The sequence below is a fragment of the Felis catus genome, chromosome B2, assembly GCF_018350175.1.
Source record: "Felis catus isolate Fca126 chromosome B2, F.catus_Fca126_mat1.0, whole genome shotgun sequence".
Lineage (NCBI taxonomy): Eukaryota > Metazoa > Chordata > Mammalia > Carnivora > Felidae > Felis > Felis catus.
Genome location: NC_058372.1, coordinates 71,728,391 through 71,753,893, shown reverse-complemented (window position 1 = coordinate 71,753,893; position 25,503 = coordinate 71,728,391). Strand labels below are relative to the sequence as shown.

Genomic DNA, 25,503 nt, shown 5'->3' with positions numbered 1-25,503 from the left:
TCACTTACATCTCTGGATTATCTGTTACAAGTAGAAAAGCTAGTATAACAAACATTCTCTACATTTACACTTTGGTGGCATTCTTCCCCCATACTCTCACCTGATCAATTTTCATGCCTTTAGCCTCAAATTTTTACTTCATATGTATGATTTAATATTAGAATGTGAGTTACAGCGCGAAGTTAACATTTTTCAAATTTGGACTTGACATTTTCAAATTACCTTGTGATAATTCAAATTGTGCAAAAGATATATGCACAAAAGCAAATTTCTTGCAGTTTGCTCTGGCCATCTGAAAGTAGTCCCGTGCATCATCTGGCTCTTGAATACTGTAAAAAAGATTTCAGAGTCAAATTTTAGAAAAAAGGGCACAGCTACCTAAGTTTGATAACTCCTTATTCAATTTTCCAAAGGACATGGGATTCTGGTTTTTTTCTGTGTAAAATTAAATACTAAGTTAATTTTTAACATCTTTCTAGGCAGAGTCCAGAATACATAACTGTTGTGGAAATATATACATAGTAAACAGAGTTTACAATATTCATTTGTTAATTATAAACAGAAGGATTTGGTTAAAAAATAATTTTCTTACAATTAATACTAACATGTCTTTTATAATGTAGTTGTGTACTATGTAATGTAGTTAAACATAATTCAAAAGTGAATACTTACGCTTTTAATTCAGCAAATCTCACTTGAATTTGAGCAAAACTCTCGTTTTGGCCATATTTATCTGGAGGAAGTGCTTCAATTGCTTGACTGTAACGACCAATTAATTTATTTAAAAGAGCATCATTCAGAGGGACACTGTTTTTCTCTAGTTTGAGCAACAAATTCAACCAGTCCTCCGGGTTGTTTGCCATCATCATAATTTGGTTGACAGTTCCCGAGTTATCTGAATTAGAGGAAGAAAATATGCCACAAGAAATGCCAAATTGCACTTTTTCTTCAAATTAAAGTTAGTAATTTATATTCTTAATATAAATATACATAAACTCCTTAAATTATTTTAAAAACCTTAACAATTCATATAAATGTAAGCAACATATTTCCTGCATATATGTCTTCGTAAGAGTTTATTTTACTCCAAAAGTTACATATTCTGAAGGAAAGAAAAACTTTGGAAATAAGCTAGCTTTTCATAGCTTTTAAAAAACCATATGTAAGGGCACCTGGGTGGCTCAGTCAGTTAAGCGTCTGTTGATTTCAGCTCAGGTCATGATCTCACAGGTTTGTGAGACAGAGCCCTCATCATAGAGCAGGGCGTGCTTGGAATTCTCTCTCCCTCTCTCTCTACCCTTCCCCAACCTGCATGTGTTCTCTCTCTCTCAAAATAATAAACATTAAAAAAAAAAAAACAAACCCTATGTAGTCTAAAAAATTTTATCTTGTAGCAGCATAATTCTATTTCATCCCCCTAACTACCCAAAGAAAACCTAAACCTCCCCCACTATCACCTATAACAACTTTGTCAGAAAATTCATCAATGACTTATTAAAAATTTTTAAACGTATCACCTTATTCCTCCTAACATAATCTTTACAACCTCATCCATCCAACATTATCTCCATAGACTTCAAACTTACCTTTAATCCAATTAAACAAAATCAGTTTATAAAAGATAAGTAACTGGTATGGTTATTTTCTTCTCCCTCCAAGTTACCCATATTTCTCCATAAAGATTGTAATTTATTTTCTTACTTTCTTTACTGTCAATTGTTTTAAAAAGACAAATTGAATTAATGTCAGTCTCCTGTTCAGGATATTTTAGTCATTACTGAATATTATTAAACACAGATTTCCCAGAGAAACTATCATTCTTTCTGTAAGTTTTGGTTACCTTCAATAAGAGCCAAATCTATGCTTTTATAAACAAAATTACAGTTTCTGTTTTACTAAAACATAACTTTAACTCTGCTTTTTTATTTTAAATTTATTCTGGACTGGGGAACCTGGGTGGCTCAGTCAGTTAAGCGTCCAACTTCGGCTTAGGTCATGATCTCATACTTTGTGAGTTTGAGCCCTGCATCACACTCTGTGCTGACAGCTCAGAGCTTGGAGCCTGCTTCAGATTCTTTGTCTCCCTCTCTCTCTCCGCCCCTGCCATGCTCGCTCTCTCTCTCTCTCAAAAATAAACATTAAAAAAAATTTTTTTTTAATTTACTTTAGACTGATATTAATTTCACTTTCCATTTTTTACTTCCCTTCCATTGTTGTCCTAGCAAATTAGTCTACAAGATGTCTAAAAACCACTGTGTTTGTAAATGTATTCCCCATGCCTCTGAGTACCATTCTCCTTCTATTCAGAACTTAAATTGTATCTTTATATTGTTAGTGTTCACTTGATGACAAACATATTTTACAATGCAGTGTAGTGGATGCATACTCTTCCCATCTATAAATCATGGTTTTAAGCATCTTTGATACTTATGATACTGTCTTATGTCCCAGTTACCCATATATGTTAAGTATTTACAAGTTTGGAGATCACCTGGGTGGCTCAGTCCGTTGCGCATCCAACTCTTGATCTCGGCTCAGGTCATAATCTGTTTGTGGGATCGAGCTCCGAGTTGGGCTCTGCACTGACAGCATGGAGCCTGTCTGGGATTCTAATTCTCCCTCTCACCTTGCTCTTTCCCAGCTCACACGCACGCACACTCTTTCTCAAGATAAATGAACTTTAAAAAAAAAAAGTCTTGGAGCCCCTGACTCGGTGGCTCAGTTAGTTAAGCCACCAACTGTTGATTTCAGCTCAGGTCATGATCTCACAGTTCATGAGATCAAGCCCCATGTTGGGTTCTGTGCTGACAGTGTTAAATAAACTTAAAAAAAAAAAAGTATTTACATGTTTGAGTGAGCTAAGGATATTTAAAAAAAAAATTTTTTTTCATGTTTATTTATTTTTGAGAGAGAGAGCACAAGCTGGGGAGAGGCAGACAGAGGAGGGAGACACAGAATCCAAAGCAGGCTCCAGGCTCTGAGCTGTCAGCACAGAGCCCAACGTGGGGCTCAAAGTCACAATCCGCAAGATCATGACCTGAGCTGAAGTCTGATGCTTAACTGACTGAGGCACCCAGGCGCCCCATGACCGAAGGATTTTAAATAAAGACTCATCTTGGTGTTCAAGCTTTGTTAACATTATTTAAATACATTTAATAAAGTATGGTGATACTCTCCTAAGATTTTGTTTACCACCAAAACAATCAGTTTCTAGGTTGTTTCAAGTGAATATGATCTGCCATCTTGACTAGACTTCAGGTTCTTCCATTTATTTTCAATCCTTCACTCATTTAATGGTCAGTATACATATAACAAACTTATCCAAAAGTCACTTTTCAAACAACCTCAACAGTGTGAAATATAGAAAGAGTTAGGCTTGTAAGCTAACTTTTCATAAAGCTAGGGTATTAAACTTTGGGCACATTCTACTCATTAATCATCCAATAAATATTTAAGTACATATTGCATGTCAGACAGCATTCCAAGCTCTATAGATATTAACAAAACAGATAAAAATCATGCCCTCATGGAGCTCACATTCTAGTGGAAGAGACAGACAATAAACAAATTCATGAGTAAATTAGATACAAGATGATTAGTGCTATGGAGAAATACAATACAGAGAAGGAAGAGAGGTGTCACGTGCCCACACCAGCAGGTTGCTATTTTAAATAGGTGGGTGAGGAAAGGCATCAATGAGAGGACCTTTGAACAGACCTGGAAAAGGAAAAGGTAGACAGTTATCTGGGGAGTGGCGTTTAAGGCAGAGAGCAAGAACAAAGGCATTGGGGTAGGAGCTGGTCTAGTATATAGTAGAGACAGCAAGGAAGCCATTGTGGCTGGAACAGAGTGAACAAGGAAGAAAAGGAGAAAAGGGGTAGTAATAGGAAGATTCTCCCCTATCAAAAATTGAGTGTTTGACTTTAACTTTATACATAATTTCATTGCAATTGGTGAGATCTTCTCAGTTTACAGAAAAAAAGGAACGGAAAAAAATGGCATATCTACTGCTGGCATGTATATCAGCAGAAATAACGGCTGACAATAATGGAAGAGTTAAGAGCACACTGTAATAAATTATATTAAGTTTCCATTTTTAAGAAAGCAGAAAATTGTGGGAACGTTTCCAAACAGCAGGGTTAAATTATAAAGTGTCTGTAGTCTAACTGGTAAAGAACAATTACTGAGGAAATTACAATTGTAAATACACAAGGTTAACACTTCATTCCTTTACATTAGAGGGCACTCAAAGAAAAGGAACTCACCTGTAGTATCGGCAGAGACTTTATTCAAGCTTAGCTCATCAGTAAGGTCTTCATTTTTAAATTTATTTTTAATATCCCTCACTTTGTTCATTATAGAATCAATTGTCAATTCTCTGCCACTTAAATCCTCGGCCTCCATTTCTAAGGCATAAAAAAAGTAAACTAGTCATATCATTCCTTTTCACTAGCATTAAAGAAAAAAAAGATGTCTCAACTAGCCTTTTTTTTACCCAGAAGACTATAGCATTAGTTATACGAACACATCTAAACAGATTAATTAGAGTATTTGTGAAGCTATGTGGATAAAAACAACAGCACATCCTTGTAATTTGTCCAGCAAGGTTTCCAATAGGCCACATATACCTTTTCTTCCCAAAAGAACTTCAACGAAGTCATTGCACAACACAGACGTTGCTACCCCTCCTTGCTTTCAAACTTTCCATTTTTCTTCCACAATTTCCTTTCACTCTTTTTCCAGAATTATTTTCTCTGGGCCATCTGCAAATTCACTTATTATTATGTTTTTAATGTGAGGGAATGCTTGCTTGGATTCTGGTAATGACATATAGACATATTTTTGGTAATGAAAATAACCATTCTTTTATTCACTCTCTGTATGCCAGTAAACCTGCACACTGAAAGTGCTTCCAAAGCAGAACATGTACAACATCATAACCCTTTACTGATAAATGGGATATCAGCAGGCTTGTTCTTATGCATGTCTGGCATAATTATGCTTTGCTATCTCAATCGTTCTAAAACCAAGAATCTACTGTATTCTTACACTACTGAGCACTTGCTCAACTGCATGGTGGTGATGGTGCAAAGTGTCTGCAGTCGTTCTTCCTATCAATCTCAGGTTTGTGATTCTCAAGGTTAATACCTAGTAACCCAGGGTAACTGATATCAATGCCGCTCCTGACCTCGAGTTTGACAATGAAAAGGGGTGATAAAGTAGACAGCTAGATACCACTATTTGAAGTCAGGTTCGAAAGGTAACTGTCAGAAAGGGGCCGCCATCTCCTCGCTCTCTTCTAAAAAACCAGACGAGAGGGCGTGCCTTTTGGGAGAGGATTTCCTGTCCCCCAAACTCTCCCCAGGTGCCACACCCGATGCACACACCCACCTCCGGCTTCCAGGGTCAACAAAACCTCCCTCACCACCCACTGGATTGGCGGAAGCAGCGAGACCTCCCCTCCCCCTCCAGTTCGTTTAGCCGCGCCCCACGTCTCCTACCAGGCTCTGAGTCCTCCCTGCCTCGCCCTCACCACTCACCGACCCTCGCGGCTAAACAGCCTACACACGGGCCGCTGCCGTTCCTCGGTGTGCCCCCAAGGAAGAACTCACCGCCAGAAAGCGGAGAAGGGAAGAAAAGATGGAACCCAAATCCCTCTCCGCAAACACGTTTGAATTTCCCCGCCGCTATCTTCGCGTCTGCTTATTGCTCAGTTCTCGTCACGTGAAAACGTCTTCTCTGATTGGCTCGCGTGCGTAGGCAATGCCCCGCCCCCAGTGATCCGAGGAGTGTGTCTTGGGAGTGTCTCACACTCTAACCCTGGGCGGGGCGCCTGCGGTAGCGAGGTGCTCAATTTCCATGCACGTTCGGGAGGTGTTTTTGAACTGGCTTTCTTGCACTTCCCTGTTTAACCAGGCCAAATTTTTGCCGGGGAGCGAACCACCTCTGGGCGGAGCTACCTGATGAGAGGAAAATAGCGACGGGGACGTTGCTTGGGATCTAAAAGATGCCCTGTGAATCGGTCCATTCCGCCCCTTTCCGCCCCTTTCCGCCGCACTGCCATGCGATTGTGTCCTTCACGCGCCTCACTGCCCGGCTTAGGGAGAAGATGGCAAGAAAGGGTCGTTCGGAGAGCTACTTTCAGCCCTGCGGCCAGCTCGAGAATCTCAGTGCTTATTGTCCTTGAGCTTCAACTAAACGCTTTCCACTATCCTAAAATAAGTAACTCCGCCCTTCCTCTTTAAGCCGAGGCCTTCCTCTTTGTCAGAATTCCGCACAGAATTCACCAGCTGACGGGATTGCTGCGTCTGAATTTGCCCGATCAGCCCCTTGCCTCCGAATTTGTCCCATTTAAGAGTTCAGGTGCTTTCAGGGAAAGGGCACCTCCCTAGTAATCTACCCGTGCTAGGCCTCTGTGCTGAAGTGGGGTTGTGATCCAAGATAACACTTTTCTCTGCCAATGGGAGAGGTGTCTTTGTTGTACCAGCATTAGGACATATGCTGTATGGTCGAACAGGCTGGTTGATTTTGTGTGTGTGTAGAAACTAACTACAGCTGTCACGTAACTCCAAAGCTGTCCTTAGAATCCTCACATTCGCGGGTCTGCTAACCACTTAGCCAGCAAGAAAGCCTTTCCTTGTTTAATGCATCTTTCCATATCTACTGGCTGTGTGATTTTACTTCAGCTGAGCAAAATCATCTGTTGTAGCATGGTTGGCTAATCGTTACCTTTGCATCATTGCAAGGAATTTTTTAATTGCAAGGAATTGATTATTCCACCAATTCTTGTTGATCTCTTAGGGCCTGATTTCAAAACTTGCATTTTCCTAAAAATACAGCTGCTGAATAACCTTACCCTAATACTTCTTTCTGTACACTTATTCCTTTCGTGATCTCTAGTCTTAATTTTTAAATATCAGCTATATGCTAAATGTATATGTCCAGCTGAACTGTGTTCCCTGAACTCCAGACTCCTATATTCATTGCTACTTAACATCTCCACTTAAATGTCTCACAGCCACCTAAGACTCAAAATTGCAAAACTGAGCCCCCGGTCTTCTCCTTTACTCCCCAAACCTGCTGCTTACAAAATCTCTGTAAAGGACAATCTCATTGTCCTAATTTTTAGGCCAAAATCATTGGCGTCATCCATGACCCCATATCCAATCTAAGAGCATATTGTGTTAGGTCCAACAAAGTACTCCTGGAATCCTACCACTTCTCCCCACCTTTACTGCTACCACCCTAGTCCATCACTCACCTGGATTTGTGCAATATCTTCCTGGCTGATCTCCTTGCTTCTGCCTTTGCCTCACTTCAATTTATTTTCCAGCACAGCAAAATATTCTTAAATTACATCATATCACTCCTTTGTTCAAAACCCTTCAGAGCTCTCTGTCTCACTCAGAATAAAAGCCAAAGATCCTTACAGTGGTCTAGAGCTGCACTATTCAATATGGTAGCTGTTAGCTACATATATATGGCTATTGAACACTTGAAATGTGGCTAGTGCAGCTGAGGAACTGAATTTTTTAATTAATGAAACTAATTAATTTAAGTTTAAAAACTGATATTCAGTGCAATTATTAGAAGGCTTTTAAGTATGTTTAGAACCTGAGTATGTGAATCTACTTGTTCACCTGTAAATCTTGTGAGATCTAAATGCAGATTAAGTACTTTCAATGAAAGTGCTTATATGTCGTAAGTGTAAATACACACTGGGTTCTGAAGACTTATTATGAAAAAATAATGTAAAACGTATTGTGGATAATGTAAAAAATATTGATCACTGTCTGAAGTGATATTTTTGATATATTGTATTAAATAAAATATATTATGAAAATTAGTATCCCTTGTAACAGACTAGAGGAGATTGACATGACAACTAAATGCAATATGGTAGCATGGATTGGATCCTGGAACAGAAAGTGGACATTAATGGACAAACTGATGAAATCCAAATAATAACTGTGATTTAGTTAATAGTAATGTATCTGTGTTGGTGTCTTAATTTCAAGAAATATACCACGGTAATATAAAATATTAACAATAGGGAAATTGAGTGAAACCTATACACCAACTTTCTGGATTACACGTGCAACCTTTGTAAACCAAAATTTTTTCCAAAATAAAAAATTTATTGAAATTTAATTTCACCTGCTTCTTTTTAAATATGGCTAATGGAAAATTGACAATTACATATGTGGTTTACACTGTATTTCCATCAGTGGTCTAAAAAAATCCTATAGGGGCGCCTGGGTGGCGCAGTCGGTTGGGCGTCCGACTTCAGCCAGGTCACGATCTCGCGGTCCGTGAGTTTGAGCCCCGCGTCGGGCTCTGGGCTGATGGCTTGGAGCCTGGAGCCTGTTTCCGATTCTGTGTCTCCTTCTCTCTCTGCCCCTCCCCTGTTCATGCTCTGTCTCTCTCTGTCCCAAAATAAATAAAAACGTTGAAAAAAATTTAAAAAATAAATAAATAAAAAATAAAAAATAAAAAAATCCTATAGTTTTATTTATCTGACCCACTTATTTAGCTTATTTTTCTGACTCTCCACGCCTTACCCACTAGAATGTAAACTCCATAAGTGCAGGAATTTTTGTCTACTTTGTTCATTACAGTATCCTTAGTGCTTATAATGGTATCTGGTACATTGTAGACACTCAATAAATGCTAGCTAAATAATAACACAACCATTGGAGTGTCTCAGATTCCTATTTCTCCTACTATACTTGTAGACTTCTTGGGGACAGGAAAGTAACCATGTAAACTTCCTGTAAGTGCTTGAAGAACCTTTGTACTGTGTTCTACACAATTCTCAGCAACTATTCATTTACAGATTATCATAACAAGCTATTGAGAAATAAAAGTGGGTACCATTCTTGGCTAAATATTTTACTGATTGTTTTCATGGGAGGCATGTAACAATGTACCATTTGGGGATGAATAATTCCACTGCAGTATTTATACATTTACGAATGAGGGTGTCTGTGGCTCTCCTACCTTACCCAGATTCAATGTTTCTGACTCACGTATCCAAATAAATTTTGATCCTTAACTGTTGTTCATCCATTGGAATCACAGACCAGTGAGGAGCCACTTCCAAAGATGAGTGAAGAAATGAGGTTTTTCCAGTCAAGATAACATACCACAATCACTAGTTTGTCTGAAAACCAACTTCATCTGACAGTGAATAAAGTTGTTTATTTTCAGAGTCAAGCCTTCCACAAAACAATACAATTCACCGAGAGGCTATGACTTTAAGACGCAAAGCTTCAGTTTTTAGTTGGTTGTTTTTTTTTTTTTTTTTTTTGACACAAATAAAAGTTTGGACCACGTAACTTTGCCATTATCATCATGTCACTTTTCTGCTAATCTAATGATTTTCTGTTAGCACAGTTCCTTTTATTTCCTTTTATTTGTTGTTTTAATGTTTATTGTTTACATTAGAGAGAGAGAGAGCACACGCGCATGAGTGGGAGAGGGGCAGAGAGAGAAGGAGACAGACTCAGAAGCAGGCTCCAGGCCCATGCTGTTAGCGTAGAGCCTGGCGACTTTTTTTTCTTTCAGTTATTGAAGTCATTGTTACATGAGTTCACTAAGTCCCAAACTTTGGTTCCAGAAACCGTTTCCCATAGTTGGATTTACTTTGTCCATGTGCAGAAGCTAAATTTCTAATCAATTGTAAGTTTTTACAGAACGTGGTCGGTTATGAACTGCTTTACAGTGATTTATTCTGGGATAAAAACTCATTAGTATACCTGATTTGGGTGCATATAGGAATGGTGTGAAGCTATAAGGACGGTGAGAACCTGTACAAATAACAGCAGGAAAGCTACATATCACAGAATGGACCAACCCTTTTCCAAAAGAAAAAGAAAAAAAAGGGGGGGGGGGCAAGGGCAGCCAACAAACTGCTTCATGGTTATGAAGAAAAATGGCAATGACAGTTTAGATAATGTTCTAACAGGGAAAACAGCAGTCACAGTTTAGGATCACTGCTTGAATATCAGGTACTATTTAGTTATCCAGGCAACAGGTCATGTTAACAAATCACAGAAGAAAAATAAGATTCCTATTTTTCTTTTTTCTCCATCATGGATAATAGTGTTCAAACTGACACCTTAAAAACAAATATGGTCGGAACTCTTATCAGGTGAAGCTACATAAGAAAGGCATTTAGGGGTGCCTAGGTGGCTCAGTCGGTTAAGCATCAGGCTTCAGCTCAGGTCATTCTCCCATGCTTCGTGGATTTGAGCCCCGTGTCAGGCTCTGTGCTGACAGCTCAGAGCCTGGAGCCTGCTTCGGATTCTGTGTCTCCCTCTCTCTCTGCCCCTCCCCCACTTGTGCTCTGTCTCTCTCTTTCTCTCAAAAATGAATAAATGTAAAAAAAAAAAAATTTTTAAAGAAAGGCATTTTAATGTCATCAAAATTTTCTGACAATCATGTTTTAAAAATTTTAGCCATATGTTTTCAATCTCTGCTATATAGAAGGAACTTCACATAGCTGAGTAATATACTGGTGATTATCAGCAGAATATTGAAAAAAAATTTGCATTATACTCCCAAAAATATTTTTGGCAGTTTCTGAAATGTCATGATAAACAAGACCAAGGATAGGAAATGAGAAATGGACAAATGGCTCTTTTTTAGAAAAGGTAAAATTTGGAAGCTATAGGTCTACTTAATCTTGTGGATTTTTAGCTCAATTCTGGAATAAATTATATAATTGTTTAGAAGTAGAGATCTGCAGATACCAACATGAATACATTAAGAAAAAAGTCATAGAGCATAAACTAAACTCTCATTGTGATAGTTTCTAAATTTAGGGAACGCAGTAAATATAGAATACCTTAACTTTTGCGAAGAAAGTGATAAAGACTCATTGTTTTTGTGGGTAGGAGATGGGTATGTAAGTTCCGTGCTTACATATATGAGATGATTCTGCAACTCATATATGGACCATTATTGTCAAAGAATACTGCCTAATGGTTTGAGGAGAATTTCAGGTTGATCCCTAGTGGAAGGCCTCAGAAATCTATCCTGGTCTTAATCTAAACTACATATTTTATCTGTGTGACAAGCATATAGAAATAATGATTATTAATTTTTCACATACTAATTAAAACAAAAAACCCACAAAATGTTAGAAGAGAATTAAAAGGGACTAAATTAACAATACAAAATTTATAGGGATAAATGTAAAAACACACATTTATATTTATAAAAATAAAATTCTGAAATACAAAGTTGAGTCCAGCCAAGATGGAGAAACACTGTCCAGATTTATTCTCTGGAAACAACAAAAACTGCATAAAGTAAATGATAAGCACTTTCAAGCATTAGACACCAGACGGCACCAGACAAGGATCCATGAAGGCAAGGAAACAAACAAATGAGTCCTGACATTGTCTGTACATTAGTGTCTGGAGAGAGTTTCCAAGATGCAGTATAAGAAGGGGAAAGCCACGTATTCCCTGGCATTCTCCATAAGTTAAAGAAATGGAGTTTGGGGCAGGGGGGCCTGGGTGTCTCAGTCGGTTAAGTGTCCATCTTCAGCTCAGGTCATGATCTCACCGTTCATGAGTTCAAGCCCTGTGTGGGGCTCTGTGCCGACAGCTCAGAGCCTGGAGCCTGCTTCAGATTCTGTATCTCCCTCTCTCTCTGCCCCTCCCCAGCTCGCATTCTGCCTCTGTCTCTCTGTCTCTGTCTCTCTCTCTCTCAAAAATAAAATAAAAACATTAAAAAAATTAAATGAGGAGATGGAGTTTGGGATGGCCAAGGCAGCTAATGTTCACAGGGCAGAGGAGAGAAGGACAGAAAGAGAATTCTGGAAATCTACAGAGAGGCCTCTTGAGGCTCTGGCTCAATACCAATGAGTACATGTGTCTTATTTTCCTCCAAGGCCAGCGGAAAATAATAGCTGAAAATATCAGTGAGAATCTCTAGAGCCTATAAAAAGCAAGGGATAGTTCATGCGCACAGAGCATCAGGCAAAGGACATATATTGCCTTAGTACTGGAACAAAACTAGCCCTATACTAAAGACTGCACTGCTCCAGCTTAACAAGTCTTAAGAGCTAGCCTTAAAAGGATCCTATTGTTTCCACATGATTTAACTGCATCCCCAAAGCTTGAGAATATGTATAGAAATTCACAATGTCTTGTATCTAATTAAAAACATTCCCAGTTATTCAAAGAATCAGGAAAATGAGTGGATTAAACAACAAAAATTTGTTTCCCCACAGTTCTGGAGGCTAGAAGTCCAAGATCAAGGCTCTAACAGTGTTGGTTTCCAGGAAGGTCTCCTTTGTCAGCTTGCAGATGGCCACCTTCTCAATATGTCCTCAAATGGTCTCCTTTGGGATACAGATTGAGAAAGAGAGAGAGAGAGGCAAGTCTCGTCTTATAAGAACATATCACATTGGGGGTGTCCTAATGTGATGACCATATACATTTTTTATTTTAACGTATGAATTTTAGGGGGAAACAAACATTCAGTCCATATATAATATATACACATTAGCATATATAGTGACTAATATAGTTACAACTATATATAAAACCATATGTATATATATGTATATATATATATAATTGTGCAACCATACATTTATATATATGCAAATACATGTGCGCACACACACACACAGATTCCTTTAATGGTGGGTGAATGGATGAAAGCAAAATAAACATCAATGAGTAATTCCATCAGGAAGTCCCAAATATTTTGAAAATGGAGTGGTGTTTCATATTTTAGCCTATTGGTGACTCCCTCTTTTCTACTAGCTAATTCAGCCTACTGTTCCTTTGAAAAATCCACGTTCCTCCACTATTTCTGACAGTCCCTTGGGTTTTGCACATGTGTTCATATATAAGAACAGGCAGCTACCATGTAGTATTTGAATTGTCTTCCTTTGGCTGCTTCAATCACTCTTCCCAAGGTCCTATCAGGTCTGCAGGACATCTCTGACATTACTATTATTAAGACTATTAAATCTCAAGTTTTATGTGTATGTTGCCAAATTTCTCAACACAAGGCTGTTGTAACGTGACAGGTAGGCCTAAAAAAGTTTGACCTCCATGAACCTCCTGGAAGAGGTAGTTGCTAGATAGTTAATTTTGCTATGGAACTCCTCCAGCAGGGAGGAAGAAACCAAAGCCACTCTGGTGTCTCAGGGAGTGTCCAATCTTATGTCACACAGAGTAAGCTGGAGTTCAGATATTTGAGTCAATGCAGAGACAGCACACATTAGTGTGAAGAGTGAGCTTGGTGGCAAGTCACTGAACAGTGCCAGCTTACATTTTCTCAGGACCAGCTCTTAAGAATTTAAGTTTCTTGAGAATTGAGGGAGAGTACTGTGAGAAGATGGAAATGAAAAATCTCAGCACTTGTTACCGTAATTGCTAAAATCATGATTGTCCCCTGCTTATAACGTTCATAGCCTTCCTAGTAACTAAAGCAAGGAGTTGTGCTCCTGAGCAAAGTCAAAGGCCCTGAATTATTTGGCCCTTCCTAATTCTCCAAAATCATCTCATCATAATTTCTCCTCTCGCTAAGCTCCAGCTCACCTCAGTTCCTTGAACAAACACTTTCTTCTCGCCCCAGGGCCCTGCCTTTTATTGTTGCTTTTGCCTGGAACACTCATCTGTAGATCGTCAGTGGTGGACTCTTTTCCATCTTTTAGGTCCCTGTTCAAATGTTATTTCTGCAGTGAGGCCTTTCAGTTGTTTGTCATCATATCACTATGCTTATTCCTTTCCCTGTACTTCACCCTATCTGCAGTTACTTGTCTTGCATTAATGTTCGTGTTTATAATTTATTACCCTTGTGTTTATTATCTACTCCTACCAAGTTAGCATTTTGAAACGAAAATCCTTCCTTGCTTACTTGTTCGTTATTATGTCAAAAACATTGAATGATATCTAGCATATTGTAGGTAGTTCAAAAAGATTGTTATGAATGAACACATGAATCTGTGTTGCTCACTAGGCTACAAGGTCTGTAAGGACTGGATTAAAATATGTTTTGCACATGGTGTACTATATCCCCCTATGCAAAAGATATACTTAATAATATGTGCTGAATAAAAAGGAAAGAAAAATACTAAGTCAAGGGGAACCCTTAAAAACCTAACAGCCTATGCCATTTTGACAAGATCATAGTTAAACGTAGCAGCACCTTCGGTCTGTGGTTACTGTGAGCCACTATCTAGCTCCGAAGGGATCTCGCCAGCCTACAGGTGCATATAGCATCACTTGAAGACTACTCAGATCTCAGATATGATTACCCCTAGTTGCATAATGCTGGTTCTCAACCCCTAAGATGTTCCCTTTAGCATTTATCAGAGTCATAAGTGATGTCTTACTTGTGATCAGAAACAAATCTAGCCTTACTAGATACCACCTTTCTCCTCCAACGGCCACCACTTCTTTTCCAGATCCTGTTCCTCCAAGCATCTCCTTCTTCAGCAAACCCTGTTGCTACTCCACTGAGCACAAAGGATGTTACAACATGCTGCAGTTCCTAAAAGTTCGCAGAACTAAAATTTGGTGACCTGTGGCAAATTGGGGTTGTCTGTCTCCAACTTGTAACGTTCAGTCTGAGGGGTCAAAAACAATGCAGTACATATGTGTGTACACCTTCATGTTTTATGAAGTGTTCAGGAAATGTTCTTTCAGTTTTTCCTTACAGTCCTCATTTGGCCTAGGACCCAGACATGAATGTATGGGACTGGGCTGAGAACAGATGTGACATTCACAAATCTATAATCAAAATCTCTAACTCTGTTGACTCAGGGTTTGATGCTGGGGAGTTCATTAGGTCTCCCTCCTTCCAACCTTAGGATGAATTCTTTTCCAGGTAACTATAGCCCCCTTTTAATTGGACTTCTGTCAGAGATCTCATAATTTACCCCAAATGCCGAGTAGCCCAAGCAGGAGACAAAACTCAAGATTTTTCCATAGGCTTTTCAGGCCCTGGGAAAGTAGGCTGCTCACAAATTTCCCAGACATGCTCAAACAGGTATAAGCCTATGGGAGCTGCACCCCAGATTTGCTATCCTGATGCACAAGAAGATCTTTAAATGAACTCAGCAGTGACAAGCTTTCATATCACATAAAGCCACCCACACTCTTGGTAAGAAAGCAGCCAGCAGCAACAGAGGCCACAGGCCGCAGCAAGAGCAATTTAAAGGCCACCAAAGGGAACACAAAGGCCAATCACACCAAAGGATATTCTATCAAGGGCAGGAAGGAATTTGGGCTTTCAACAATTTTGCTGAGATTCTTCCATGATACTCCTCAGATTGGAAACACAGGTTACTTGTTAATATATAAGTATATTGACTGGAAGGATATACACAGCATTAAAACAGTTGCTTTATTTGCATGATGGAATTGTGGTGCTTTTTCAAAATAAAGTTTGGTTTTATATTTTGTTACTGTGTTTCCACAATTAAAGGGCCAAAGAATAAGTGAAGATTACTGTCATATATCTGTAAGCCTAGTTACTCTAAGATCATCCACACAACAACTTCTTGTTCAAACCAGGAATTAATAATTAATTCTCTCTAATCCCTTGTTCAGTTCGTGAATGTGTATGCTAAAAGCCATAACATAGGAATTGCAGAATCGTAGTTCACAAATCCAAAAGTGCAAGAACTATCATATTTGTTTATAATCTATAAATCACTTGAAATCCAACTCCATGTCCTATTCTTACAGGCTGGTGGGAAATTCAGCAACAATTGGGCTGTACCTGTGTCGTCTCATGTATGACCAAGATTCTGGGAGGCTCCAGTCATCATCAATCATTTGCTCATAGTGATTACTGGAGAAGTGCTGGGACATTTTCAGGGAATCTGCTGCTTTGGTCCACATTCACGGCCCTGGAATCATGAGCAAGGCTTAAATGATCTGTGCTGAAGATACAGCATTCTGTGTATCCCCAGAGAGACACCAGGTCCTCTAGAAATCTTGCTACCTCTTGCCTCTGAGGCAAGAAAATACTAAGGGACTGGTCACCTATTTGGAATAAATAATTCCACAAAAGTCATCAACATGAATTACTACAGAACATTTATAACAACTAAAACACATATAATTAACTACGTAACACAGAGCTGTGACAATCAACATTATAAGCAGTATTCTGAAATTCTAAAATAACTTATTTTAAATTATTATATCAGGCACAGAGTGGTTAAAGTCTTTTCTTATCTATCTATCCATCTATCTACCCATCCTATTTAAAATTATCTTCTAATTGAATTGCCTGGGAGGAGCCTGAATTAACTTATTACCTGAATACATAAAGTGACCAAGAGCTTTCCTCATTTAATAAAAGAATTTAATACGTTATTTTATTCTAATATTTGGGTGCCTGAAGTTTTCGTACATAATTAAATGCTATTATCTATTAGTGATAGGAGTAATGCCTTAATATTTTCATAACATTCTCTTTTATTTCAAATCTTAAGAAAGGATTTCATGGACTCTGAGCACACAGAATCAGTGAGGCATTTATCTGGGGCGAGGAAAAAGTCACCCACCCATAGCTTCTTGCACAACCATGTGTACGCAGGGTCTGATTAGAGTGCCACTTTGCACCATGGACACCCGGGATAGTGACAGCAGTACCTGTCAGAGGCTCACTCCCTGATTTATCTGATAGGGCAAGATTGCACAGGGAGTGTCCAACAGCCCAACTAGTCCTGTCAGAGTGGAACCCACAGATGGTTCAAGGGTGAAGAAGAGAGCCACAAGAGTCCCTTTCTGTAAAAACACTCAAGATGAGAAAATTAGGAGACACCTTCCCCATCAACTGTAGATGAGTGCAGGAAGGAGAGACAGAAGAAAAGCAGACATTGGTAAATGGTAATTTTTTTTTTGACAACATAAGTATCTTATAGGAAATAAGTCATCTGATTTTTTTAAATGAAATAAGAGGGAAAGAGAAATAGGAATTCAAGGGGGAAATATAGCACTCTTAGCAAAATTGATGAAGTTAAAAAAAATAAGTTTCTTTGGAATAATACTTTAATAAAGTTTGGATATTTAATAATTGGTGATTTAGGGGCACCTGGGTGGCTTAGTTGGTTAAGTGTTCGACTTCGGGTCAGGTCATGATCTCATGGCTTGTGGGTTTGAGCCTGCGTCAGGCTGTGTGCTGACAGCTCAGAGCCTGGAGCCTGCTTCGGATTCTGTGTTTCCCTCACTCTCTGTCCCTCCCCCGCTCACGCTCTGCCTCTCCCTGTCTCTCAAAAATGAATAAACGTTAAAAAAAATAATTGGTGATTTAGAGTTCTGAATTGTAGTCATTTGGGAAAATATATATCCTACAATATAATCACATGAAATAAACTCATATCAATATGTAATGATAATAGCTATTATAGAAATCAGTCCCAATTCCTGAAGGAAATATCAAGAGTGAAACAAAAAAATGATGTTTTCTGTTTGTAAATAACTTTACAGTTTTCAAAGTGTCTCATTTTGATCCTCATATCAGTTTACGAAAGAGGCATAACATATTTTTCATCATTTTTCAGGTAGGAGACTGAAGATTAGATCAGTTTAGTGACTTACCCTCAGTTATATGACTGGAAAATAGCAAAAGTAGGACTAGGACTCTGGATTTCCGCTTCCAAGTCCATTTTTACTCCTGCCGTAATGACCACTCATAATTCTACAGTTTTTGTTACTGAAAATAGTTACTAATTTTCAAAGTTGAGTAAAGCTTGTTCAGGGATAGATATAATTCATAGTTCTATTCGTATTGGATTGATGCATTTTGTGGTTGTCCCTTCTCATGTATTATTAAAATAATATGTGAATCAACTTAATAAACAACACCACTCACAATTTTCCTTTGTGTTCTCCAAGAACCTTACTCTTCAATCATAGCTTGGTTGGCAGACGGCTGAGTGTTCCATTTGAAGAACATCCCTTCCTCCTACTCCACCCTTTGACCCAGTTTCTACCAAAGTTGGCACCACGGCCATGATATTGCATATATTTCAGAAATACTGAATTGGCTTTAAACCTGTCTCAGCAATTGCCAACCAGGCTATTTAACTTAGTCTGGAAAAAGGCAAAAGCAGGAAGACACATATGCAAAGACATCGTTAGGTTTATTCTCTTCCCCACCAATTTCTTAGATTCACCCCTTTCATCTAGGCCCAGGCGTAAATGTGCAGATGAGTTAGGCTGGACACCCTATTTGGGTCACAAAGACCTTGAGAAGGCCAAACGAATGTTCTCAGCTCTAAAGCTTCCCTGGAAACCATGGAAGCTTCACATGATGTGGTTCCATGGAGAATATCGTGCTTACTTAGAAATTCTTGGTTACCCTGGGATGATCAGAAAAGGTCCACCCCTAACATTTGCAAGCTCCACAGCAAGAGTACAAATAGAGGTCCACATGACCATATATCTAAATACTTAAATGTTATATATAGGTCAGGCTAACAAGTTATAAGATGAAATATGTTCTCTCCTCCTACTGAAACAGCAGTACACTCATAATAACAAAAATAAAATACATGTTTAAAGCTATGGCTGGTGTTACTGACAGTTGGCAAAACATAAAAGACATTTGAGTTTAATTATTACACTACCTTTTAGGGATTTTTTTTGTTGATGGGTCATAGATGTTTATATTAATAATAACATAAAGCTATATAATTTATAAATCATTTATAAGTTGACTCATTCCATACATTTATTTTTCTTACTTTCATTAGAAAAAGGTAACTCACGGGGCGCCTGGGTGGCACAGTCGGTTAAGCGTCCGACTTCAGCCAGGTCACGATCTCGCGGTTCGTGAGTTCGAGCCCCGCGTCGGGCTCTGGGCTGATGGCTCAGAGCCTGGAGCCTGTTTCCGATTCTGTGTCTCCCTCTCTCTTTGCCCCTCCCCTGTTCATGCTCTGTGTCTCTCTGTCCCAAAAATAAATAAACGTTGAAAAAAAAAATTAAAAAAAAAAAAAAAAGAAAAAGGTAACTCACTATGTTACTCTAATTAAGATTTTTACATTATTTGTGTTCTATTGACAGTAAAGAGCGAAAAGATTAAAAATTAGTTGCAACTATATTGAGTACAAAATTTGAATATATTTTCAGCAAAATTAAAATAAATATAAAAATTATGATTATGTTACATATATTTTCCTAAAAAGTCATCTTTTTCCAAAATATTCAAATTATATATATTAAAATTAAGTCAAAATACAAATTATGATCAATGAATATGAAAAATTTTAATCAAATTTATTAAATTAAGTTGATTGTTTAAATCATCTTTAAACATTAATTAAATGTTATTAAACATTTTTATAAAAATAAAACTATCCATTCATGGACCTTGAGGGCTTTATGCTAAATTAAATAGGTCAGACAGAGGAAAACAAATACTGTATTATCTCACTTATATGTGAAATGTTGAAACAAAACAGAAACCCTAAACACCAAACTCATAGATACAGAGAACAGACTGATGGTTGCAGGAGGTAGGGGAAGAGGGGTGGAAAAATTAGGTAAATGTGATCAAAAGGTATAAACTTCTAGTTAAAAAATAAGTTCTGGGCATGCAATTGTACAGTATAGTGACTACAGTTAATAACACTATATTGAATATTTAAAAGTTGCTAAGAGAGTAGATTTTAAAAGTTCTCTTCATAAAAAAAAATGTGTAAGTATGTATGATGACAATTGTTAACCCTGAAAGTAATATGTTATATTTCAGTTATATCTCAATTAAAACAAAAACAAAGCTATTTACGATACTAGCATTGCATATCCATTTAATTGTTAATAATCAGTATCACATTTTATAAATATTATGTCTAGATTAGCACCATCCAATAGAAATATTGTGCAAGCTATGTGCATAACTTCTACTTTTTTGCATTAAAAAATTTAGAATTAACAAGTAAATATTTAAAGTAATTAAAATTAATTTTAATAATATATATTATTTAATTGAACATTAAAATATTATTCCAACATGTAATCAATATAATAACAATTAATGAAGCTTTTTATATTCTTTTTTTCACATTGAATGTTCAAAATTCAATGTCTATGTTACACTTACAGCACTTCTCTGTTGGAGTAACTACATTTCAGGTGCCCCAACAACCTCATGTGGTTAAGGCTACCATATTGGACAGCCATGTGTGCTGTTACAAATACCATATTAATTGGTGAGGGTCTTCTGACCCATACATTGAAACACAAAGAGAAGCAAGCAAATGGATGTTCCACACTACTGGGAATGATGTTAAGAGAAAGAACTTGACTAGTTAATTAGTCTTTCTCTAATCTAAGCACTTCTACCACTAACAGTCCTCTGAAGCATTGTCCGTTTCTGCTGTTGGCCATGGCACAACCCACGACCTCTCATGGGTGCAGGTGCCTTTCGTTTCCAAGGTCCTAGAATAAGAGGTTTGGGGAAGCATTTCCTCGGGGTTTGAATGGAGTGAGAAACAAGAGTGGATGTTTAGGGTTACAAATAACACTGTGCAAAGCCAAGCACTAGAGGAGTAACAGAGATAGAATGTGTTTATTAATAACTGTATTTCTTGGTGTGTTTTGTGAAAATTGGGGTTCAGGAGAGGGGCTGCTCTTGCTCTGGTATGAGGGGGGTATTGGATCAGGGTAGCCCTAGAGCTAGCCGGGCTTCCTGGGGCTACAGCAGAATAGGAAGGGACAGAGACAGGCCAGGCCTCGCAGGACTATGCTAGACAGGGACTGTGAATCCAGGATCACACCAGTTTCTCAGTGTTGAGTTATTGAAGTCTTCAGCATAAAGATATTCACTGGTATATATTTTCCCCTTTGTTGGGCTTTTTGAAGCATTGGTTCCAATATCAAGGTTAAATTTGGAAAAAAAGAAAGAAAGAAAAGCAAGGAATGAAAGAAGGAGATACCTTCTGACAGATACATAACAAATAATGACTGATCCAACCTCCCTCACCACCCTCCCATCTCTCAAACACACAGATATAGCCCTTATCATATAACACAAACGTGAAATTCCAGGGCAAGAAGTATTGCATTGCATTGTTTTTATGCTTTTATTTTAAAAGTATATATGATAAAATATATGAGAGGACACAGAATCTCCCAGAAATACTTGCTGCCAATATATTTTGCTAAAACTGACTCCCAAGAGTTTCATCTGCATTTCATATTATAACTTTTCAGCTTCCCTGAAAGCCTTGTGAAGAGGAGCCTGCTTGCCCCTTTAGAGACATGGTACCACGTAGTGTTGCATACATGATAGCCTTTGCAGTGCCTCACCTCAGAAGATACATGCCATCACTTTGTCCCTTATTGGTCATATTACCTTGACTATGTCATTAAGATACTATCTGCCAATTATCCATTGTAAAACTTCCTTCTCCCCTTTGTAATTAATGTGAGCTGTGTTAAGTGATGTTTCAGGTTATATGACTATCCTGCATCTATTGATAGTTCTAGCCAGAATCAACTATTATTACAGCTGCTGAAAAATCGTGGCTTTTCTACTCTTATTATTCCTTCTATATTTACTGGTGAGCATTTGTGTCAAAAGATACAAAAATGTCCCTCATTTATGTTCATTTTATGGAAGTTGTAGGAATTTTACTATGCTACCTCTGATGTAAGCTCCTTCCACTCATATCTTATCATTATTATAGTAATTTAATTAAAAGACTATGGAATAAGAAGTGCTATTTTGGGAATACCCAAACGGTAAGGATGGTGGTATTAGCTTCTTCTTTTCTTATTACTCACCAGCAGTGTTACAGGATACATGCCCTTCTTGCTGCATAATATCAAAGAGAACAGATGCTGTAAATTCATATTCAGGCAGGACATAGAAAGGATCATTCAGAATGTGTACATGACAAGAAATCATTGCTCGGTTCTAGATGTTCTGCTGTCACAGCGTTTTGGTTTTTTGCCTTCCTCTTCTTTTTGACTTTGTTTATATTCAGCTTTACTCTTTTGCCCCACATTTCTACTCAGAAGAAATGTCTGCTCATTTACATTTGTAATGCTACAAAACTTTGAATAAAATGCTTAAGTATCAATTATAGTGAATAGAGATTTTTATAAATATTCATCACACTCTATAATCTACTATTTCCTAGTGAGCAAATTAGTAAAGCTCAGTGCATTGTAAATAACAATCTTCACGGTACTTTGGTTTTATTTATTTTTGCCAAATGATTATTAGGAGAATGGAGACTGGCACTGGTAATTAGAGAAAGAGATAGGATGCCCAGTGTGCACATGTGTAGGTGCCTGACTGTTATTCCCACCCCTATCCTCAATCCTGCCAAGTTACAAGACTGAAAGAGATTATGATACACTGCTTTAGTCTATATTTTCTTTTTAAAAAGTGTTTAATTATTTATTTTGAGAGGGGAGGGGCAGAGAGAAGGAGAGAAAGAATCCCAAGCAGGTTCTGTGCTGTCAGCGTGAAGCCCAGTGGGGGGTGGGGGGGGGAGCTCAGTCTCACAAACCATGAGATCATGACCTGAGCCATAATTAAGAGTTGGATATTTAACCAGCTGAGCCACCCAGCATTCATAATCTATATTTTCTAGGTAAGTCTATTATAACTACTTGTCCATCCACCCATCCATTCATCCATCCATCCATCCATCCATCCATCCATCCACCCAACATTTGCCATCTATATTGAATATCTAGTCACTATCAGGCACTGTTCATAGCATCACATATATAAGGATGAATAGGACATAGTCCCTACTCTTAAATAACTCCTATTACTATATAGGAATCAATCTACCTCTAAGGCCTTCTTTCTTTTCTGTCCAGTAATTTCCTCGCAAATGTGAATACCTGCTGTGTTTCTCTCCTCCATGCTGATGTAGATAAAGTCTACTTTTGAGGACTGTTATCCACATCGGCTTCATCTAGGAAGCTAAAAATCACTGCACAACACCTCTAGAGTTGCCCTTTTAAGACAACTTGTTAGGAAAACTGTATATTTCTCTCACCTCCTATGAATTACTGAAAAGAAAACATGATAGAGAAAGAAGGGATGGAAGTATTTGTCATGAAGGGACAGAAAAAATCCTAAAGAAAACTTAAGTTCTCCTTTCCCAATATATCCCTCAATAACTCTATGAGAGAGAAGAGAATATCTAATAAAATACTAGAGAATATAATTCATGCTATTCTTTTTAAGAACAATAAAAATAATTACAAATTCCAAGTTATCTAGGGTGTGGGGTGCCTGGGTGGCTTAGTTGGTTAAGTAACTGACTCTTGATTTTGGCTCAGGTCATGATCTCATGGTTTGTGAGACTGAACCTCACATTGGGCTCTACATTGAAAGCACGTAGCCTGCTTGGGATTCTCTCTTCCCTTCTTTTTCTGCCTCTCTCTCTCTCTCTCTCTCTCTCAAAATAAATAAATAAAACTTAAAAAAATAAAGGTATGGGGGGAGGTTTTTTCATTATTCTTTTTAATTTTTTTAATGTTTATTTATTTTTGAGAGAGAGAAAGAGACAAAGTGCAAGCAGGGGAAGTGCACAGAGAGGGAGACACAGAATCTGAAGCAGGCTCCAAGCTCTGAGCTGTGAGCACAGAGAGCCTGACGCGGGGCTCGAACCCATGAACAGTGAGATCATAACCTGAGCCAAAGTCGGATACTTAACTGACTGAGCCATCCAGGTGCCCTGGGGGGAGGTTTTTTCAACATGAGAAAATATAATAGAATACCTAGAGGGCTATACTTTTTCCACATGGAAAGAGATAGTTATCAGTGCTTATTTCCTTTTTATGCAAAGTAAATTTTTAGAATATTATTTATGGTTACTCAATTCAACTACTAATGAAGAGATATATCTCAATATCTTTTTAAAAATCTTTTCAATTTTCCATGAAGAACTTATTCTCTTTTAAGTACATTTATTAGTAACAATTTCAGTAGTAAAATGCTATGCTTTAAATATACTTTCATATTCATTATCTCATTTCACCCATATAACAATTTCATGAAGTAGATAGAGAATGAATTATCTTCATTTATCAGATACGGAGAACCATAAAGTAACTAGTGACTTGTTCATGCCCACACACCTTAGAGCCAGAGATAAAAATAGACGTAAGCTCTCCATGATTCCTGGTCCAGGATGCTTTCCATTATAACAATTATCTTCCTAGTTGCTCTTAATGTCTATGATCTGTTGCAGACAAAACGCCAAAGGAAAATTCTTTCAGTAAAATAAGGAACATACTAGTTAGGATCTAATAAAATGTGTTTAAAAATGTGTTGCTTTCCTTCAGTCGTATCCTTATTTACCCTAGATCAGAAAAGGATGAATGCATACTACCAGAAATTTACCAAGAGACTAATTATTTCATAGTTTTGTTAATTTTGTGGCCAACACTAATTCATGTGTCAAACTTTACTTGGAAACCTTCTGTATCATTCTAGACCAAAATCTTACTAGTAATATAAGAAATGTTGCTGAATCTTTGCCAATTATAATTTGGGAGTTTGCTGATGAGTTAAGTTAGACCATATTACTTACAGATTTGATTTAGTTTATTGGTTTAATGATCTTCTCAGTAGAACATGAAAGCATAATATTTCTTTCACTTTCCACTTTGACTTTATAACTAGGGAGAATTTTATGATCACTAAGGTCCTATTCACGTCCAAACCCATGCAATTTAATTCTATATATGTCTTGGCCAGGACAACACTTTCCAATTTACAGAGAAAGTTTTCTCCAAAGAATGCCCATTGGTTCCCGATATGATACTGACAGATATCATCTATTTTAAAGAAAAAGTACAAGTTATAGAAGGCATCAATATGATGGGGAAATCACTTTTGATTTCTCAAAAAAAAATGATGGAGTAGTGACTGACATACAGAGCAGTGACTCAATGAATGTTTGCCGAATGAACACAAGAACTGGTTAACATTTATGCATGACCTATATCTTGGCTATTTACCTTTTCTAGAGAGGCACTGGCATTCCCAGTCTAAGTTAGGAGATCCTCTTGTTTCCATTGCATTCCATCATACTCTGGCCTTAAATTTGTCATCAAGGCTGTTGAGGTTAATACCATTGTTACTACTATATTTACTGGGTGCCAGAAGCAGAGGCAGTAGATTATTAGCTCATTTACTTATCTCTCTATTACACTGTTAGTTCTTTAAGGCTTGTGCCTGGGTCAGAGTCAAAACAGCAGCAACCAATATTTATTGAGTTCTCATGCTACTTGTATAGGCTGACCTCATTTAAGTTTCAGAGCATGCTTATGCTGTAGGTACTACTGTAAAATCTACTTTACCATAAGATAACACAGTAGCTATTTCTTTAAGATATATTCCTAAAACTGAAATTACTGCAAAGGCTGTAACTATTTTTCCATGTTTTAATTATTTACTTAAAAAAATTTTAATGTTTATTTTTGAGAGAGAAAGTGAGAGAGAGAGAGACAGAGCGCAAGTGGAGGAGGGACAGAGAGA

The 25,503-nt window shown here is 37.7% G+C and overlaps 1 protein-coding gene and 2 long non-coding RNA genes across 9 annotated transcripts in view; all 3 read right to left on the bottom strand.

Moving 5' to 3' along the window:
* Positions 1–5,748, bottom strand: part of TTK (TTK protein kinase) — a 40,361-nt gene extending 34,613 nt beyond the window's left edge. For 4 of the 7 annotated variants that reach the window (XM_019830888.3, XM_045057768.1, XM_045057767.1 and 1 more), the window contains exons 1-4: positions 5,613–5,748; positions 4,266–4,406; positions 673–895; positions 223–329 (exon numbers count right to left, since the gene is read on the bottom strand). In XM_019830888.3, the coding sequence (XP_019686447.1) occupies positions 223–329; positions 673–895; positions 4,266–4,404 (469 nt within the window). In that variant the 5' untranslated portion in view covers positions 4,405–4,406; positions 5,613–5,748. Of the gene's footprint in view, positions 1–222; positions 330–672; positions 896–4,265; positions 4,407–4,628; positions 4,818–5,540 lie in introns of all 7 variants that reach the window. The other 3 variants (XM_019830885.3, XM_019830886.3, XM_019830889.3) reach the window with 3 other exon arrangements.
* A 5,925-nt stretch (positions 5,749–11,673) lies between these two features.
* LOC111560486 lies at positions 11,674–18,291 on the bottom strand. The gene is made up of 3 exons (XR_006597951.1): positions 17,860–18,291; positions 15,757–15,886; positions 11,674–12,355 (listed from the first exon to the last, which is right to left on the bottom strand). It is a non-coding gene; the product is annotated as an uncharacterized LOC111560486 (long non-coding RNA).
* Positions 18,292–18,894: 603 nt separating this feature from the next.
* Positions 18,895–25,139, bottom strand: LOC111560487. Its single transcript, XR_006598663.1, has 4 exons — positions 24,984–25,139; positions 24,099–24,202; positions 21,777–21,807; positions 18,895–18,935 (listed from the first exon to the last, which is right to left on the bottom strand). It is a non-coding gene; the product is annotated as an uncharacterized LOC111560487 (long non-coding RNA).
* Positions 25,140–25,503: the final 364 nt, after the last annotated feature.